This window comes from Myxine glutinosa, chromosome 6 (genome assembly GCF_964187855.1).
Source record: "Myxine glutinosa chromosome 6, kmMyxGlut1.1, whole genome shotgun sequence".
NCBI classification, from domain to species: domain Eukaryota; kingdom Metazoa; phylum Chordata; class Myxini; order Myxiniformes; family Myxinidae; genus Myxine; species Myxine glutinosa.
In genome coordinates this window covers 76,176,155-76,191,355 of record NC_136266.1, presented here as the reverse complement: position 1 = coordinate 76,191,355, position 15,201 = coordinate 76,176,155, and the positions used below count along the sequence as shown (strand labels likewise).

At 48.3% G+C, this 15,201-nt stretch overlaps 1 protein-coding gene across 1 annotated transcript in view; it reads left to right on the top strand.

Annotated features, from left to right (window-relative positions):
* Positions 1 to 15,201, top strand: part of LOC137429987 (uncharacterized) — an 86,556-nt gene that overhangs the window by 31,284 nt on the left and 40,071 nt on the right. The window contains exons 3-4 of the mRNA XM_068120421.2: positions 4,278 to 4,393; positions 4,549 to 4,737. Of these exons, the coding sequence (XP_067976522.2) occupies positions 4,278 to 4,393; positions 4,549 to 4,737 (305 nt within the window). The remainder of the gene's footprint in view (positions 1 to 4,277; positions 4,394 to 4,548; positions 4,738 to 15,201) is intronic.

The following is a 15,201-nucleotide window of genomic DNA, read 5'->3' as shown; positions in this document are numbered from 1 at the left end:
CAGTAGGGGAGATTGGGGAGAACCGAGACAGGGGATGGCAGGACAAGGGGGGGCAGGTGGTTGGAGGGGGAGCGGGTGCGGCGGTGGTCAAGCTGTTGTAGATGTTGTCAATTTTGCGTTGGAAGAATGAAAGGAAGGAGATGCAGTTGTCTACTGTGAATGACTGGGTGGTGGTGTTCAGGGGGCTGAGGAGTTTGTTTATTGTCGAGAAGAGTGCTTTTGGGTTTCCGGAGCCAGAGTGGATAATTTGAGAGTAGTAGGCGGAGCGGGCGTGGGAGAGGGCATCTTTGTAGTGTTGTAGGTGGTCCTTGTAGGCTTGGGAGTGAACTGTGAGACCTGTTTTATTGCGGAGTCTTTCAGGTTGGCGAGCACGCGTTTTCATCAGGCGGAGTTCAGGGGTAAACCAGGGAGCAGAATGGGTGAAAGAAACTGATTTGGTTTTTATAGGCGCAAGCTGGTCAAGGCAGGAGGAGAGAGTGTGGTTGTAGTAGTCAGTGAGGTCGGAAGGGGTGTGGAGGTCAACGAAGGGAGAAGTGGACATTTTTTCAGAGAGGGTGGATGAGAATGAGGTAGGTGAAAGAGCATTTAGCTTACGGAAGGTGATAGTGCGATAATGTCTTGGTGCTGGGGTGGGGATGTTGATGGTCATAGTGATGGCTAAGTGGTCAGAGAGGGTGAGGTCGGAGCCAGAGAGATGGTGCAAATTTAATCCAGTGGAGCAGACAAGGTCCAAAATGTGACCACGGATATGGGTAGAAAAGTCGACATGTTGAGTGAGGTTAAAGCAGGTGAGTAAATCAGTGAAGTCAGTGGTTATTGTGGAGTCAGTGGAGTCCATGTGGATATTGAAATCACCAAGGAGGAGGATTGAGGGGGAGAGGGAACATAGCTGGGTCAGAAAGTAGGAGAGGTCAGACAGGAATGATGGGTGTGGTTTGGGAGGGCGGTAGACGACAGCCATGACTGACTGCGTGCGACCAGAGAGTTTAAAAGCCAGGTGTTCAAATGATGAGGATGAGGCGATGGGGATGAGGCTGGTCCTGATGTCTTGACGGTGGATAACGGCAATTCCACCACCTCAGCCCTCCGAGCGTGGCTTATTGACGTAGGAATATCCATTGGGTGTGGTGAGGTTGAGTGTGTAGTAGTCCAGAGGTTGTTGCCAGGTTTCGGTGAGACAGAGAAAGTCCAGTTTGTTATCCAGGATGTATTCGTTCAGGATGAGGCATTTGTTGTTGAGGGACCGGGTGTTGAACAGGGTGAGCTTGATGTTGTTTTGAACAGCAGGGATGAATTCAGGTGATTTAGCCAGGGTTCGTAGGCAGGAGGTGCGATCGTGTGCGTTGCTGTGACCAGGTGCGCTGGGACGAAGAGTGAGAGTGCGCTGAGCCGACCAGAGGACGGGGATGGAGTGACCTGATTGCAAATATACAAACTTACGACCGGAGCCACGGTGAATGTACCTGGGTCGTCGGAGGAGTCCATTTGATTTGATGGCAGAGATGCATGATGGGGTGGAGCGGGTATTGAGCAGAAGGAGCCTTGCGGTGGAGTACCGCAGAGCCATGCCAGGCAGGAGCGGAGAGACGAGACGAGGCCAAGGTTGAGGAGGTGAAACAATGGTCCCAACCCACGGGAGCGGGCCCGAGGAAACGAAGGAGCCAGGTAGGTGAAGCCAGGAGCAGAGCCGGGACCAAGCAGAGGGCAGGCAGGAGCAAAGAGACGAGTTGCAAAGCGACGAGAACAACACGAGGCCAAGGTTGATCACGGCAAAGCGGCAAATGCAGCGGCAATCGACCGCCGCCGCTACAAATCTAGATCACGGCGGGAAACCGTCACCAAACCGCTGCGATGGTCACAACCCACGAGAGCGTGCCTGAGGAAACAGCGAGCAGGCGAAGGAGCCGGGCAGGCGAAGCAGGGAGCAGAGCCGGGGCTATGCGGAGGGCAGACTCAATGGCCAAAAAATCCGCACGACCACCAAAAATGCAAGCAAATGACAGTGGCCCGGTCGAAGAAGCGGCGAGCATGTGACGCCTGCGTCCTCTTCATACTGGACCGGAAGCGGAGGAAGATTTATTGAAGGCTTTGGCCATGTGAGCCTACAGTGTTGATGAGAAACTCCAGGGGTTATCCCAAATACTCAATAGCTCAGTGGGCTGTCACCACTTAGCGAAGACACCCCTGGGTTAAGTAGGGATTTTTTCACACTAGACCCACATGGGAATTTATTCCCATTATCTATCTATAATTCCAGTAATCTCTGTGTGTGTGTCTGTATGCGACCGCTGTTTCTCGACAACTACCGGTCCGATATACTTGAAACTTGCCAGGTATATTGCTGGGGACCCGAGGATGTGCCTTTTCAAGGTTTGAAATTAATCGGACAAGTGGTTCCCAAGGTATGGTCACCGTACTCGCAAGCCGTTCGCTTTGGCTTTGCGAATGGACCAAACCATTTCATGTAAATAGAGGGGGGGGGGTTCTGTGGTCGTTACTGCCACGTGGTTTCAAAGTTGTTTTTTTGTTGTTGTTGTTTGCACGCATGGACGGTGCACGCACGCTCAGTCAAATGTTTTTTTGCACGCACGTACGGGCAAGCACGTACGGGCAAGCACGTACGTGCGGGCACGCCCTAGTTTTTTTAATTGGAGGTACAGGTACGAGTAGATGTGCAGAGAGATATCTGGACTAGGAGCTAGAGAGGGAGAGAGACAGAGAGACCTAACACATCTATGACAATGCAATCGCTGAGCTGATATGGAACATCTTCCAGTGTGTAAAAACTGTACTTTGGTACGTAAGCAAGCTACTGCGAGTAATTTGTGTCAGATATTTGACATTACACATTTATAAACCAAATGAATGTGAGGCACCTCTTATTGATTTTGCACCAAAATTACATAAACATGGTTAGGATAAAACAGTGTTTAATATGGGTCGGTGTATGAATACAGCAGCTACAAGACAAAGTTAGGATATATGAGACTGTTGGAATGATGCCTCTGCACGGTACACATTCACATAGAGAATTTACGCCCCTCACCCGGTCCCCCACACCCCGAATGAGACCGCGGCCACATAGCCTATGTTACCCCCCAGACAAAGTTGTATTTGTATTTGTACCCCGAGTAAAGTATAAAAGCATTTATAGCTGGAGTACTCGGCGTTGCTCAAGTGAAAAAGAAACATTAACATATTTGAAATGAGGGCAAATATAATGGAAAAACAATTACATCCAAATCAGAATCCATCACAAAAATCAAATCATCATTTTACCTTTTCGTTGAATATATGCTGGTGAATGTGCCATTCATCACGTTTCTGAGTTAAGTATGATGATTTTCAGGAAGAAGAAGAAGAAGCCTTACCACCAACTTCGACCGCTTCCGGAATTGTTTTATTATTTGTGTTCAAATGTCTAGTGATTGTTTTGTATTTATTTATGCGAATGGGTACTTGTATATAAATGTCATTAATCAAAAAGGTTTAGGCACTATAGAGCGATTGAAAAAAAAATCCAAAAAAACGAACTTTTTTTTCAAAAAAAAATATATATCCTTTTTTTTTGGCCTAAAACACTCCAAGACACTCACTGATGTCCCAATGGGTGGATCCATTGTCGTATGAATAGGTCCATTGTCCTTGTAATGGCGCATTATTCTTATAGTAGATCCATTGTCCTTGTACGTGGTCCATTGTCCTTGGAGTGGAGATTCATTGTCCTGAGAGTAGGTCTGTGGATCCATATCGAGTGAATTGTCCTTGTAGTGGGTTCATTGTCATTCTAGTGGGTCAATTGTCCTTGGAGTAGGTCCATTATCTGTATACTAGTTCCATTGACCTATGAGTAAGACTATTTTGCTTGGAGTGGCTTCATTGTTCTTGCAGTGGGTTAATTGTCCATGTTGTAGATCCATTGCCTTGTGGTGAGTTTGCTGTCCTTGTAGCATGTCAATTTTTCTTGTTGTGTATACATTATCCTTGGAGTGTGGTAAATACTCTGGGAGACAGGAATATGTACCTGTTGGATGTGTAGTTTTGTGGATGCTATTATCTAAGGTCATACATGCAAGGGGGAGTTATTCCCATTATTCACCACCATTTGGTTTGGTGGCAGAAAAATAACAAAAAAGAAAAAAAAGAAAAAAAAAGAATCTCCTTTGTGGAACGACTTTCATTATGGCAGTCTCCTGTCTGATTGATATATAGTGGAAGGATTTTAAGCTAATTCGTAAAATGTGATATATTTCACCTCAAATGTGTGTGTGCTCTAGAGTGGCGGGATGTCTGAACAGCACCATGGAAAGGCAGAACATTTCCAACCAAGTTCATACCTTTGGCTTCCCTCCTTCAAGCAGCCATTACCAGGCTTTTTGTGCAGCAAATCCAGGTAATAATAAATAAATAAATCACTTGCACCATATTCATCAAATAGGAGTACATGTATATTGCAACTAAAGGTAGACTAAAATCATCATTATATATAATACAATAGACTGTTTTATACAATCTCCATCCTGTTGTTGCATGTTATTGTGTTAACAGACTATCTGTGCGGTGAGCCACCGGTCTTCTCCAATACTGATCTGTTGGAAGATGGGGGCCGCACACAAGGGTCTACCGTGTGGTACACCTGCCCTCTAGGTTACGGCCTAGCTGAGAATGTGGCTCAGGTCAACTTGACATGTGACATCTGTGGGAAATGGTCTGGCCAGGTACCTCATTGTTTTCCTGGTGAGTCAAAACAAAAATGTATTATTTATGCATTACTGGACAATTGGTGTAATTTTCAGATACAGTATATCTGTGTTTTGCTTAACCACAGATGAAAAATATATACTGTATTATTCCTAACAATTATTGGTGTAAATAAATAAATAAGTCAGATTATTTAAAAAGTCAAAATTAGATATCTATTAATCCACACAAACTATTTAACGCTGGAGGAAACATTATGTGGTTGCAGTAAATGTGAATCATTGATTCTAAAAATTTCTACATGGAAGCGTCCTTTTTGCCGTATGTGAATATATATGAATGATCGTTTTAAGGCCATTTTCCCCGATAGAGCAGGGGTTAGCCTTGCGGGCCCCATGACAATCATGGTTCCCTGTTTGAGGCAATGTTTTTATGGCCGGATGCCCTTCCTGACGCCAACCCTTGGTCACGCTCCTACGATGCGCAGGGATACGGTGTACCTATTCTAGGCCGGGGTACACACCGGGATCATTCATCCCAGCAAGCTGGTACTCAAATTTGCCGACCTCGGAAGGATGACAGGTTGAGTCAACCCCCTGGCGTTAATTTAGCGATCGACCGGGATTCGAACCCAGGATCCTAGGATCCCAAGCCGGCGATCGACCGGGATTCGAACCCAGGATCCTAGGATCCCAAGCCGGCACCCTGACCGCTAAGCCAACACCAGGCTTTGTGTATGTGAGCAAGTGAAAAATTACTAAAATACTCATCACAACATATGGAATTATAATTCAGGAGTTGAGACATACTAAACGTTTTATAGGAATGAATGGAACATTTTCCTCAATTTTCACTTTGTGTTTTATTGTGCTAGGGATGGGTCTGTTGTCCAAGGAGTGGGTCCGTTGTCCTTATATTGAGTCAATCGTCTTTGGGGTGGATCCATTGTCCTATGAGTAGGTCCATTGTCCTTGTAATGGCGCATTAGTCTTATAGTAGATCCATTGTCCTTGTAAGTGGTCCATTGTCCTTGGAGTGGAGATTCATTGTCCTGAGATCCATAGTGAGTGAATTGCCCTTGTAGTGGGTTCATTGTCATTCTAGTGGGTCAATTGTCCTTGGAGTAGGTCCATTATCTGTATACTAGATTAATTGACCTATGAGTAAGACTATTTTCCTTGGAGTGGCTTCATTGTTCTTGCCGTGGGTTAATTGTCCATGTTGTAGATCCATTGCCTTGTGGTGAGTTTGCTGCCCTTGTAGCATGTCAATTTTTCTTGTTGTGTATACATTATCCTTGGAGTGTGGTAAATACTCTGGGAGACAGGAATATGTACCTATTGGATGTGTAGTTTTGTGGATGCTATTATCTAAGGTCATACATGCAAGGGGGAGGGGGCTGGCCAGTGTGTGAGACATACTTAGCATGGACAGTGTTGCCGAGATTTGAAGGCAGGATTGTCTTATCACTTGTGACATTCATTGTTTGAGACTTATTTCCCTTTTGCTTGAAGTGACGTCACAATTGCAATTTTATTTCAGGATCATGACATACAATCGCGTTATTTGGCGATAATTTGAAGCATGTAACACTGCCAAAAAAGTTACTGAGTAAATCATTTTATTATCAGTCCCAATTATTCCCCACCTCTTGTGGGATTGGCCAAGGGGAATGATTATGACCTGTTTTTCTGGAACTGGACGTCGCCAGGCCTGTCATTTGGCTGGAGCAGGGGTGTGTTCTGTAAGCAAGCGGCTCACTCATATGACCTGCTTGGTTCAAAGTGCTCAAGCAAGCACTCCAACAGAACGGAGTGCTTGGTACCTCTTAACAACATGGCGGCCTCCAATGTAAACAATGCTATCACGTTACCCGAACAATTGCTGCCCGGACCGTTGTTTTCAATTTTACTCGACCATCTTGTGACAACACTTCCCCAAACACATTGATCGTGTTAGTAGCATCTGCAGACAATATGACGAAGGGTAAAAGAAAGAGATAAATGCAGCGTCACAAGGGGGGGAACCACCTCCCCTCCCCACGACAAGCTTATCTGTGCACTACGAGGGGATTTAAAGGTGGGGGTATGGAGGGGTTTTGCATGCCTGTAGCTTTTAAAGAATTAGGATAAAAAGTATAAGTAGGAATAAAAGTATGAAATGCATGTCTCAATATCATCTATGAGAGAATAATTTAAGAAATAGCCACCAATCGTTTTGAATCTGGCTACGGCGGCCGTTTATGGGTGCACTCTGTTCGTAAACAGCTTGCTTAACTCTTACCATGTATCTTCCTTGATCGCTTGCTCCATTTGGCAAGCAGCTTACAGTGTTTGATATGGAATGACAAGTTTGGCAAGCGATAGCAAGCCACTTGCTTCCAGAACACACCTCAGATTTGGACAGGAATTTGTAATTTGTTCAGGGTACATTGATAACTTACATGGCAAGCGATAGCAAGCCAGAACACACCTCAGATTTGGACAGGAATTTGTAATTTGTTCAGGGTACATTGATAACTTACATGGCAAGCGATAGCAAGCCAGAACACACCCAGATTTGGACAGGAATTTGTAATTTGTTCAGGGTACATTGATAACTTACATGGCAAGCGATAGCAAGCCAGAACACACCCAGATTTGGACAGGAATTTGTAATTTGTTCAGGGTACATTGATAACTTACATGGCAAGCGATAGCAAGCCAGAACACACCCAGATTTGGACAGGAATTTGTAATTTGTTCAGGGTACATTGAAAACTTACATGGCAAGCGATAGCAAGCCAGAACACACCCAGATTTGGACAGGAATTTGTAATTTGTTCAGGGTACATTGATAACTTACATGGCAAGCGATAGCAAGCCAGAACACACCCAGATTTGGACAGGAATTTGTAATTTGTTCAGGGTACATTGATAACTTACATGGCAAGCGATAGCAAGCCAGAACACACCCAGATTTGGACAGGAATTTGTAATTTGTTCAGGGTACATTGATAACTTACATGGCAAGCGATAGCAAGCCAGAACACACCCAGATTTGGACAGGAATTTGTAATTTGTTCAGGGTACATTGAAAACTTACATGGCAAGCGATAGCAAGCCAGAACACACCCAGATTTGGACAGGAATTTGTAATTTGTTCAGGGTACATTGATAACTTACATGGCAAGCGATAGCAAGCCAGAACACACCCAGATTTGGACAGGAATTTGTAATTTGTTCAGGGTACATTGATAACTTACATGGCAAGCGATAGCAAGCCAGAACACACCTCAGATTTGGACAGGAATTTGTAATTTGTTCAGGGTACATTGAAAACTTACATGGCAAGCGATAGCAAGCCAGAACACACCCAGATTTGGACAGGAATTTGTAATTTGTTCAGGGTACATTGATAACTTACATGGCAAGCGATAGCAAGCCAGAACACACCTCAGATTTGGACAGGAATTTGTAATTTGTTCAGGGTACATTGAAAACTTACATGGCAAGCGATAGCAAGCCAGAACACACCTCAGATTTGGACAGGAATTTGTAATTTGTTCAGGGTACATTGATAACTTACATGGCAATCGATAGCAAGCCAGAACACACCCAGATTTGGACAGCAATTTGTAATTTGTTCAGGGTACTGTTACGGATACCGGCCCTAATAATGGTGGTTCTTGTTATCATGGTGGATGCTTCTTGCTTAGTGATGATGCTGATGTTGACAATGCTTATTGTGGTTAAAAGGGTTAAAAGCGCTCGGGGTAAAATGTGGCCGGAAATCGGATCGTGACCCGGAAGATATAGGGAGAGGAGAGAGAGAAGCGAGAAAGATCGTGAGGAGACGTGTTCTGATTGCAGCTCCAGACCGAGCAGCCAAACGTGCAGGACAAGGGAACTTTGCCTCCTTGAACAGAAGTCCGCACGATAGGAGATCGCCGGATTGCTGCGGGGCCTGCGTAGTCGGGTATGCTCGTTGAGGTTGCCGAGTATCCTCACCTCCAAGCCCGGGTGAAGAGAAAGCCGACCGCCATCTTCGCCACGTGCACCACCGGCAGTGACCAGGTTTTTGCGGTGCGTCGACCAGGCGTTACTCTCCGGCGGGCTGCCGGGGATGGCTGTACAAGCCAGTGGCTGTGGGAGGGTTATTGAGGAGACTCGTGGATTGAACCACAACCGGGTACGGACCCGAAATCGTCTTTGGGGAAGTTTCCCATTCTACCGCCATCGTGCTGGAGATTGGACCACGTGGCCTGCGGGTTGGTTCGATCGACTCCGCTTCCCCTGATTGGAATCGGAAATTGACTCCACGATCGCTGGAGCGAATCGACGTCGCCGTGGAGGCGTACAGAGACATTGGGGCAAGGGCCGTGAGTTTGGGGGTAAGGGGCTCGGTAAGGTGGCGCCACCTGTAGATAAGGATTATATTGTGAAGTGCTGTACTAATTGGTGGGTCGTGATTCCTGTGTGGGATTTATAATATTGTTACAGACACGACTTTGATGTTATGGTGGGCCGAGCGGAATGGCCGCCGTGTCCGCACAAGTTACCCGATTATACTCGAACGTTGCCGAGTCGCGCTACGCTAGGTTAATGAAGGAAAAGGACACAACGGCTGGGATTAAAATGACACGACACCAGGGATACGGTTCTCAAGACCTCCGGAGGAGGTTATATTAGGGCGGAAGGTCAGATTACAACGACAAGAGGGACAGCATAGAAAGGCAGGCACTTAGACACACTCTTATATTAGCCCCGACAGACGACAGATAAACAGGACAAAGGCTGACTCACACGGGGATTGATGGCAAGGAAAGCGGGCAGTCGATGGCTCAAGGTGCACCGTTCTCGGAGGGGGTGCACCGTTCTCGGAGGTACTGCAATACCGGGTCGATGCGTGGAGCTCGCTCAGCGCTTGGAAGGTCGCGACTTGTCTTCTTCAGTCGGGGGCGCATCTGACGTCACGTCCGGTAAGTGGCCGCGTATATCCGGCGGGGAGTGACACGCCCTCGGCTCGTTAGCTCCGCCCCAGATGGAATCGGCCCGTTGCTTCTCATTGGGTGCGTGCGGGGGGGTTACCGGCTCCGCCCTTGACGAGGGGCTGACAAGGAGCCCCTTCGTGGTAACCCCGTCGGAGCGCATGGTCAATGGCGGCTAACCGAGCCGGTGTGAGGACGCACACTCCCCCCGCGCCGCGCCGTTGTTGTAGTTGTTGTAGTTGTTGTTGTAGTTGTTGTTGTAGTTGTTGTTGTAGTTGTTGTTTGGGGAAGAAGATGGGAGGAGGTATGGGAAGGTCCTAAACTCACTACTGGTGCCATATAATCACATTCTGGTGCAACGAAGAGTCAGAATTAATGGAAACGAGTCCTTAACTGACATAGACTAAGAATAACTAGCAAGATGTCCGAAAGTTGTCTACGTGAGATGCGGTGGACCTGGGCACGACATTTAATGGGGGAAAAAGGGGAAGGTCGGTTCTACAGAGTGTTATTTACAGGCAATGGGACTAGGGAATGGGGGATTGGGGATAGTTGGGGAGTATTGGGGAAATAGGGGAGTATTTACAAGCGGATATTGAGGCCAAGTCCCATATCCGCAACATTGCACCCTTCTCTACCCTCGGGGCGTCCCGACCCGATAAATTTTTACCTATTTTAGTGTGGCACTCAGATGTAGTTCCCTCTACTATTAACTCTACCCTGAGTGCGACAGTTTTACAGATATTCACAAATGAGTAAATATGTCCCCCTGCGACGTTGCACCCTTCTCCTCACAGAAACACACCCACAGGATAACCGAATCCGGAAATAATTCGCAAACTAAACATACAGCCGGTAGGGAGCATTATTTACAAGACTACGCTGATATTTACACTACGATCCAGGACCTGTTTTTGGAGGAACACATGCAGATGTTATGCATAGAGAGAGCACGCATGCCAGCATCGATACACCAACCCACGAGTGCTCTGTGGCCTTACGGCCTTTAATAACGTGCAGAGCACCCCTTCCCAGCACCAAAAGCACCACCCCATCACACAGTCAGCACCATCCGGTGCAGTCACCATTGTTCAATGAATAAAAATAAATTCAACAACCCCTAACCCTGCAGGTGTCTCTTGCTCTTCGTGTGGTGCACGTGGCCTTCTGGCTTCTTTCAAAAAAATAAAGAAAGGCGCCAACCGCGTCCATTTCCTTATTGTGGCCGTCAGGGTGCCAACTATTAGTGGTTCACCTGTTTGGCATAGGTGCCACGTTGACCCAGAGGTCCATCCACGGGTGGTGCTTGGCCGCAAAAGAACTGCGGTCCATTGTGGGTGGCCACCAAAATTGCGGTCCATATGGTGTATCGATCCAGGCAGCAAGCAGCGAAAGTGCAGGCCCACAACTGCGTAGCCAGCACCTCTCTCTCCTCTCTCTCTACCCCAAAGCCAGATCCTCGGAGGTGGGAGACAAAAGAAGCCGACAAGTGAGTAAGGTGGTAAGGGCGCAAAAGTGCACGCAATATAAGATGATGCACACTGGGGGCACATGGGAACCAGGTGAGACAGGTACGTTCCTACCGTACGCCCCCCCCCCCCCACCAGATAACCTACATGGCCCCTCCCTTACCCCTTACTGTATCCACAAAACACAACACTACCCATAAACATCTACTTTACAAATCAACAAACATCCCTACTGTCTTCCCCGTTCCTCCCATAAACCAAATTCGTCTTCTCTCCCTCCTAACCAATCAAATTTGACATTTTCAACTTTCATCAAAATTTGCCATCTCCAACTCAACATCATAATTTGCCATTACCAATTCATCATCAGTCCCTCCTAGGGAGGGAGAGATGGAATCACCCCAATGTCTCATCCACGTCGTGATGCGTCTCACAAATCCTCACAGCAATTCTCATTTCCTGCACACAGAACAAAGAAAACACAGGTGTGGAGTCATCATCATCACCACAGGCAAATGGCTGCGTATGGTGCGACAGGTTCATCAATCCTAACTATTTCCTAAATGACTTTAACAACTTTACACTACCCGGGGTCTTTCTCCGGCCAAACCATTGGCCCTCTTACACTATGGGTTCTAAAAACCAATTCCCATTGACCAAACTGTGGTGCTTTTCAATTTGGGGTCTCACTCCCCCGATTCATCTCCCGGTGCCCTCGCACAATTTCTGGGCTGTGGCGTGTACCTCTCCCAGCGGGTCTACCCACCTGCACACCTCCACCACTGCAGTTGCCTCCGAGCTTACCTGCTCCTTACCCTAACCTAACTACCTGGGGAAGGCCCTCTGGCGCTCTCCCCACTCGGTGCCCTCTCTGGCACTGGGCTGCCCGATCCACACCCGGGATCCTCAGGCACCCACTCACAACTACCGGCTCCCAGAGCCCACCTGCGGCCTCACCTGGCCGACATCCTCACAGTGGTGGAGTGCCCAACCAACTACACACACTAACAGGCTACACGCCCAGCCATTTCCACAACGCTAATGCACCCATCCACAATACCATTCTGTCACCCGCACCACAAATGCCAACATCCAACCACAATTTACCTATACCCTCTACCTAACACTTACACTACCCGCCCCGGGTACTCGTGAAAGGGGTCCACTCTTTCCCCATCCACACCTTCGCACCATGCACACCACTCCGTACCACTTACTCCAACTCTCTCCACACACCTGTACCTGCACACCTGTGCTCTCACACCTGGTGCCACCTGCACCCTTCTCTCCCCAAGCGCATTCGCGCTGATCCACAACACTCATTACTCACACACTGTTCCACACACCTGTCCAGTTGCACACCTGTGCAATCACACCTGTTCAATTCTCACACACACGGCATCATTTCAGCTAACTACTCCCTTCTGAAACTTGCGCTTCCCAGTCGTCCCTTTAAACTATTGCGCTCCCACGTCATTATCATCCACTCTAATCTACCTGCGTCCCCACTACAGGTATCAGTCACTAACTAAACTTAACGTCACCTAATGTCATCTTCGCTAGATCCCTACAATATAACCTAACCCACCCGGGCTAGTTTTCACTGCCATACACCCCATAAACTATAGCGCATTTGCCCCCACATGGGAAGGGTGGCAGGGATGCCCCCCTTACCCACCGGGCCCATCGCTCACTACCAATTTTGCACATCAAATTTCCACAAATCAAAAATTTGCCAATCACTGCCCATCATCTGCCAATCATTACTGCCAATCCCTTGCCAATCATCAAATTTTGTTTTTCTCTAATTTTGGGTCCAAAACACTAACCTCATCACCCAGTCTACTCACTAATGCCTCTCGGTGCGCCAATTCCTGTCCAAAGCCCGGCTTCGTAAAGCCAAGCCATGAATGCGGGTTGTTCTGTGCCAGCGGCTGGATGCGTCCGGCACTCGGTGCAGGGACGGGGGCTTACCCGGGCCGAGATCCTACGCACCATCTCGGCGTGGAGCCATCCAATGTCCCGATCTCGACCTGCCGGAATGCCTCAACAAAAAGTGGTCGCCATGACGACCCTTTCTATCGGGCTGCCCGCTCCGCCTAGTGGAGCACGGACGCGGCCGTTCAAAGCGAGGCCCGGCACGCACCGAGGGCCCGCTTCGGCTAAAAGTCGACCTAACCTCTAACCTGGTTACCGTCGATGCTTCACCTGGATTCTTACACCCCGCAGCCCGTTCCTTGCTCACACATCCAGCCGTCTCCATGCTCCTCGTACCTTTCCTTACACACCTCGGTACACTCATTCCACTCACAGCCTTGGTCACACACCTGACCACCGAACACTTTGGCACACATTCGTTGGTCGCACACCTCACCAACACACCTCTTCGCGCCCCCTCCTCTGTCACCTCCTCTGTGACAATCACAGGTGTGCTCTCATTCGCACACCCAACCACGTGCCTCACCACCAACTCCAGCGTGCATTCCCACTCACGCTCTACCATTCCAGGTGTGCATCCTTTCTCACCTGTCACAACCAACTCATGCTCCTTGTCACTCTCACTACTCTCACCTCCATTCTTGACAGCGCACTCACCCTTACTCTTGACAGCGCACTCTTTCCTCATGCACCTGTCCGTCACACACCTTTCTCGCGCACACCCTTGCGCACACTCTCCCGTCACACCCTCTGTAACACTTACCACACCGCGCTTCCATGTGCTCCCTCGCACACGCGCTACGACCGACTCACTCTCGCCAGCACCCTCACTCCTTGGCACGCACTTTTTCCTCACACACCCCAGAGTCGGACTTTCTCGCTCACCTCCTTTTTCGCACACCAGACCTGTCGCACACTTCACCAACGGCCTCTCACGAACACCCGGGTCCATCTCGACCCCCAAGCTTCTTAAATCCCCTGGCGCATCATACGCACGACCATATTGGTCACCACTTACACCGGGTCCTCTTCCTCTTCGCTTCTCCTCCATCACCTGCGAATCCCTCATCCGGTTAATGAGCACATCATCACGATCCAAACACAGACTTTGGACCAATTCTTTTATCTCCTCTTTTATCTCTTTCTTATCCCCTCTCCGTCGCTTCTTAATTTCACTCATCCCTTCTTCCACTTCTTCTAATTTCTGCTTCACCTCTTTTATTCCCCGGTACGTCTCCTCAAGCTCGTCCTCCAAGGCTACCTTGACCGTTTCCATGTGCGTCCTCACCTGCCGGTCCTTCGTCTCCATTACCTCTATCACCTCGTCCAGCCTCGTTGTCAGTCCCTCACGTACCATCTGACATTCCCTCTTCGTCGCTACCAAGTCATCTTTTAGTTCTTTCTGTGTCGCTTTTAAACCTCCTAATACCGCAGTGTTCCTTTGAACCTGCTCCACTAACTCCGTCTGTCCCACCGTCAGCTGCTCCACCTCCTGCGTCAGGTCCTCTATGCCCCCTTGCAATTTTACAGTCCCCTTTCTCACCTCCTTCTCCATGTGCTCCTTACAGTGCCTCACCTCCTCGCGCACTCCTCCGACCTCCTCACTCACTCCTCTTCTGATCTCCTCTCCCATCACTTGCATCTCCTGCCCAGATGCCACCCTCATCTGCTCCATTTCCTCCCTGTGAGCATCCAGTTTGGTTTCTACCCCCATTCTGACCCCCTCTATCTGCTGTCGCACAGGACAAACAGATAAACAGGACAAACAGGCACGCACCCAATGCTGCCCCATTTGTTTAACTTCCCTTTCCGCTTGGTCCCTCATGTCCCTCAATTTGCCTTCCATGGTGTTTTCTAACTCCTCTAACCCTTTTTGCATCCCTTCCATTTGATTCTCTTGAGCGGCCATTCTGTTTTCTACCCCCGTTAACCCCTCCTGTATTTCCCCTAATCTATTGTCCAATTTCCCAAATTTCTCGTCTAATCCCTTAAAATTATTGTCTAACCCCTCACTGGTACCCCTCGCTTCGTCCCTCATTACCCCCATTTGGTTTCCCATTACCCCCATTTGGTTTCCCATTACCCCCAATTGCTCACTCCGAGCCCTCGCTTCGTCCCTCATTA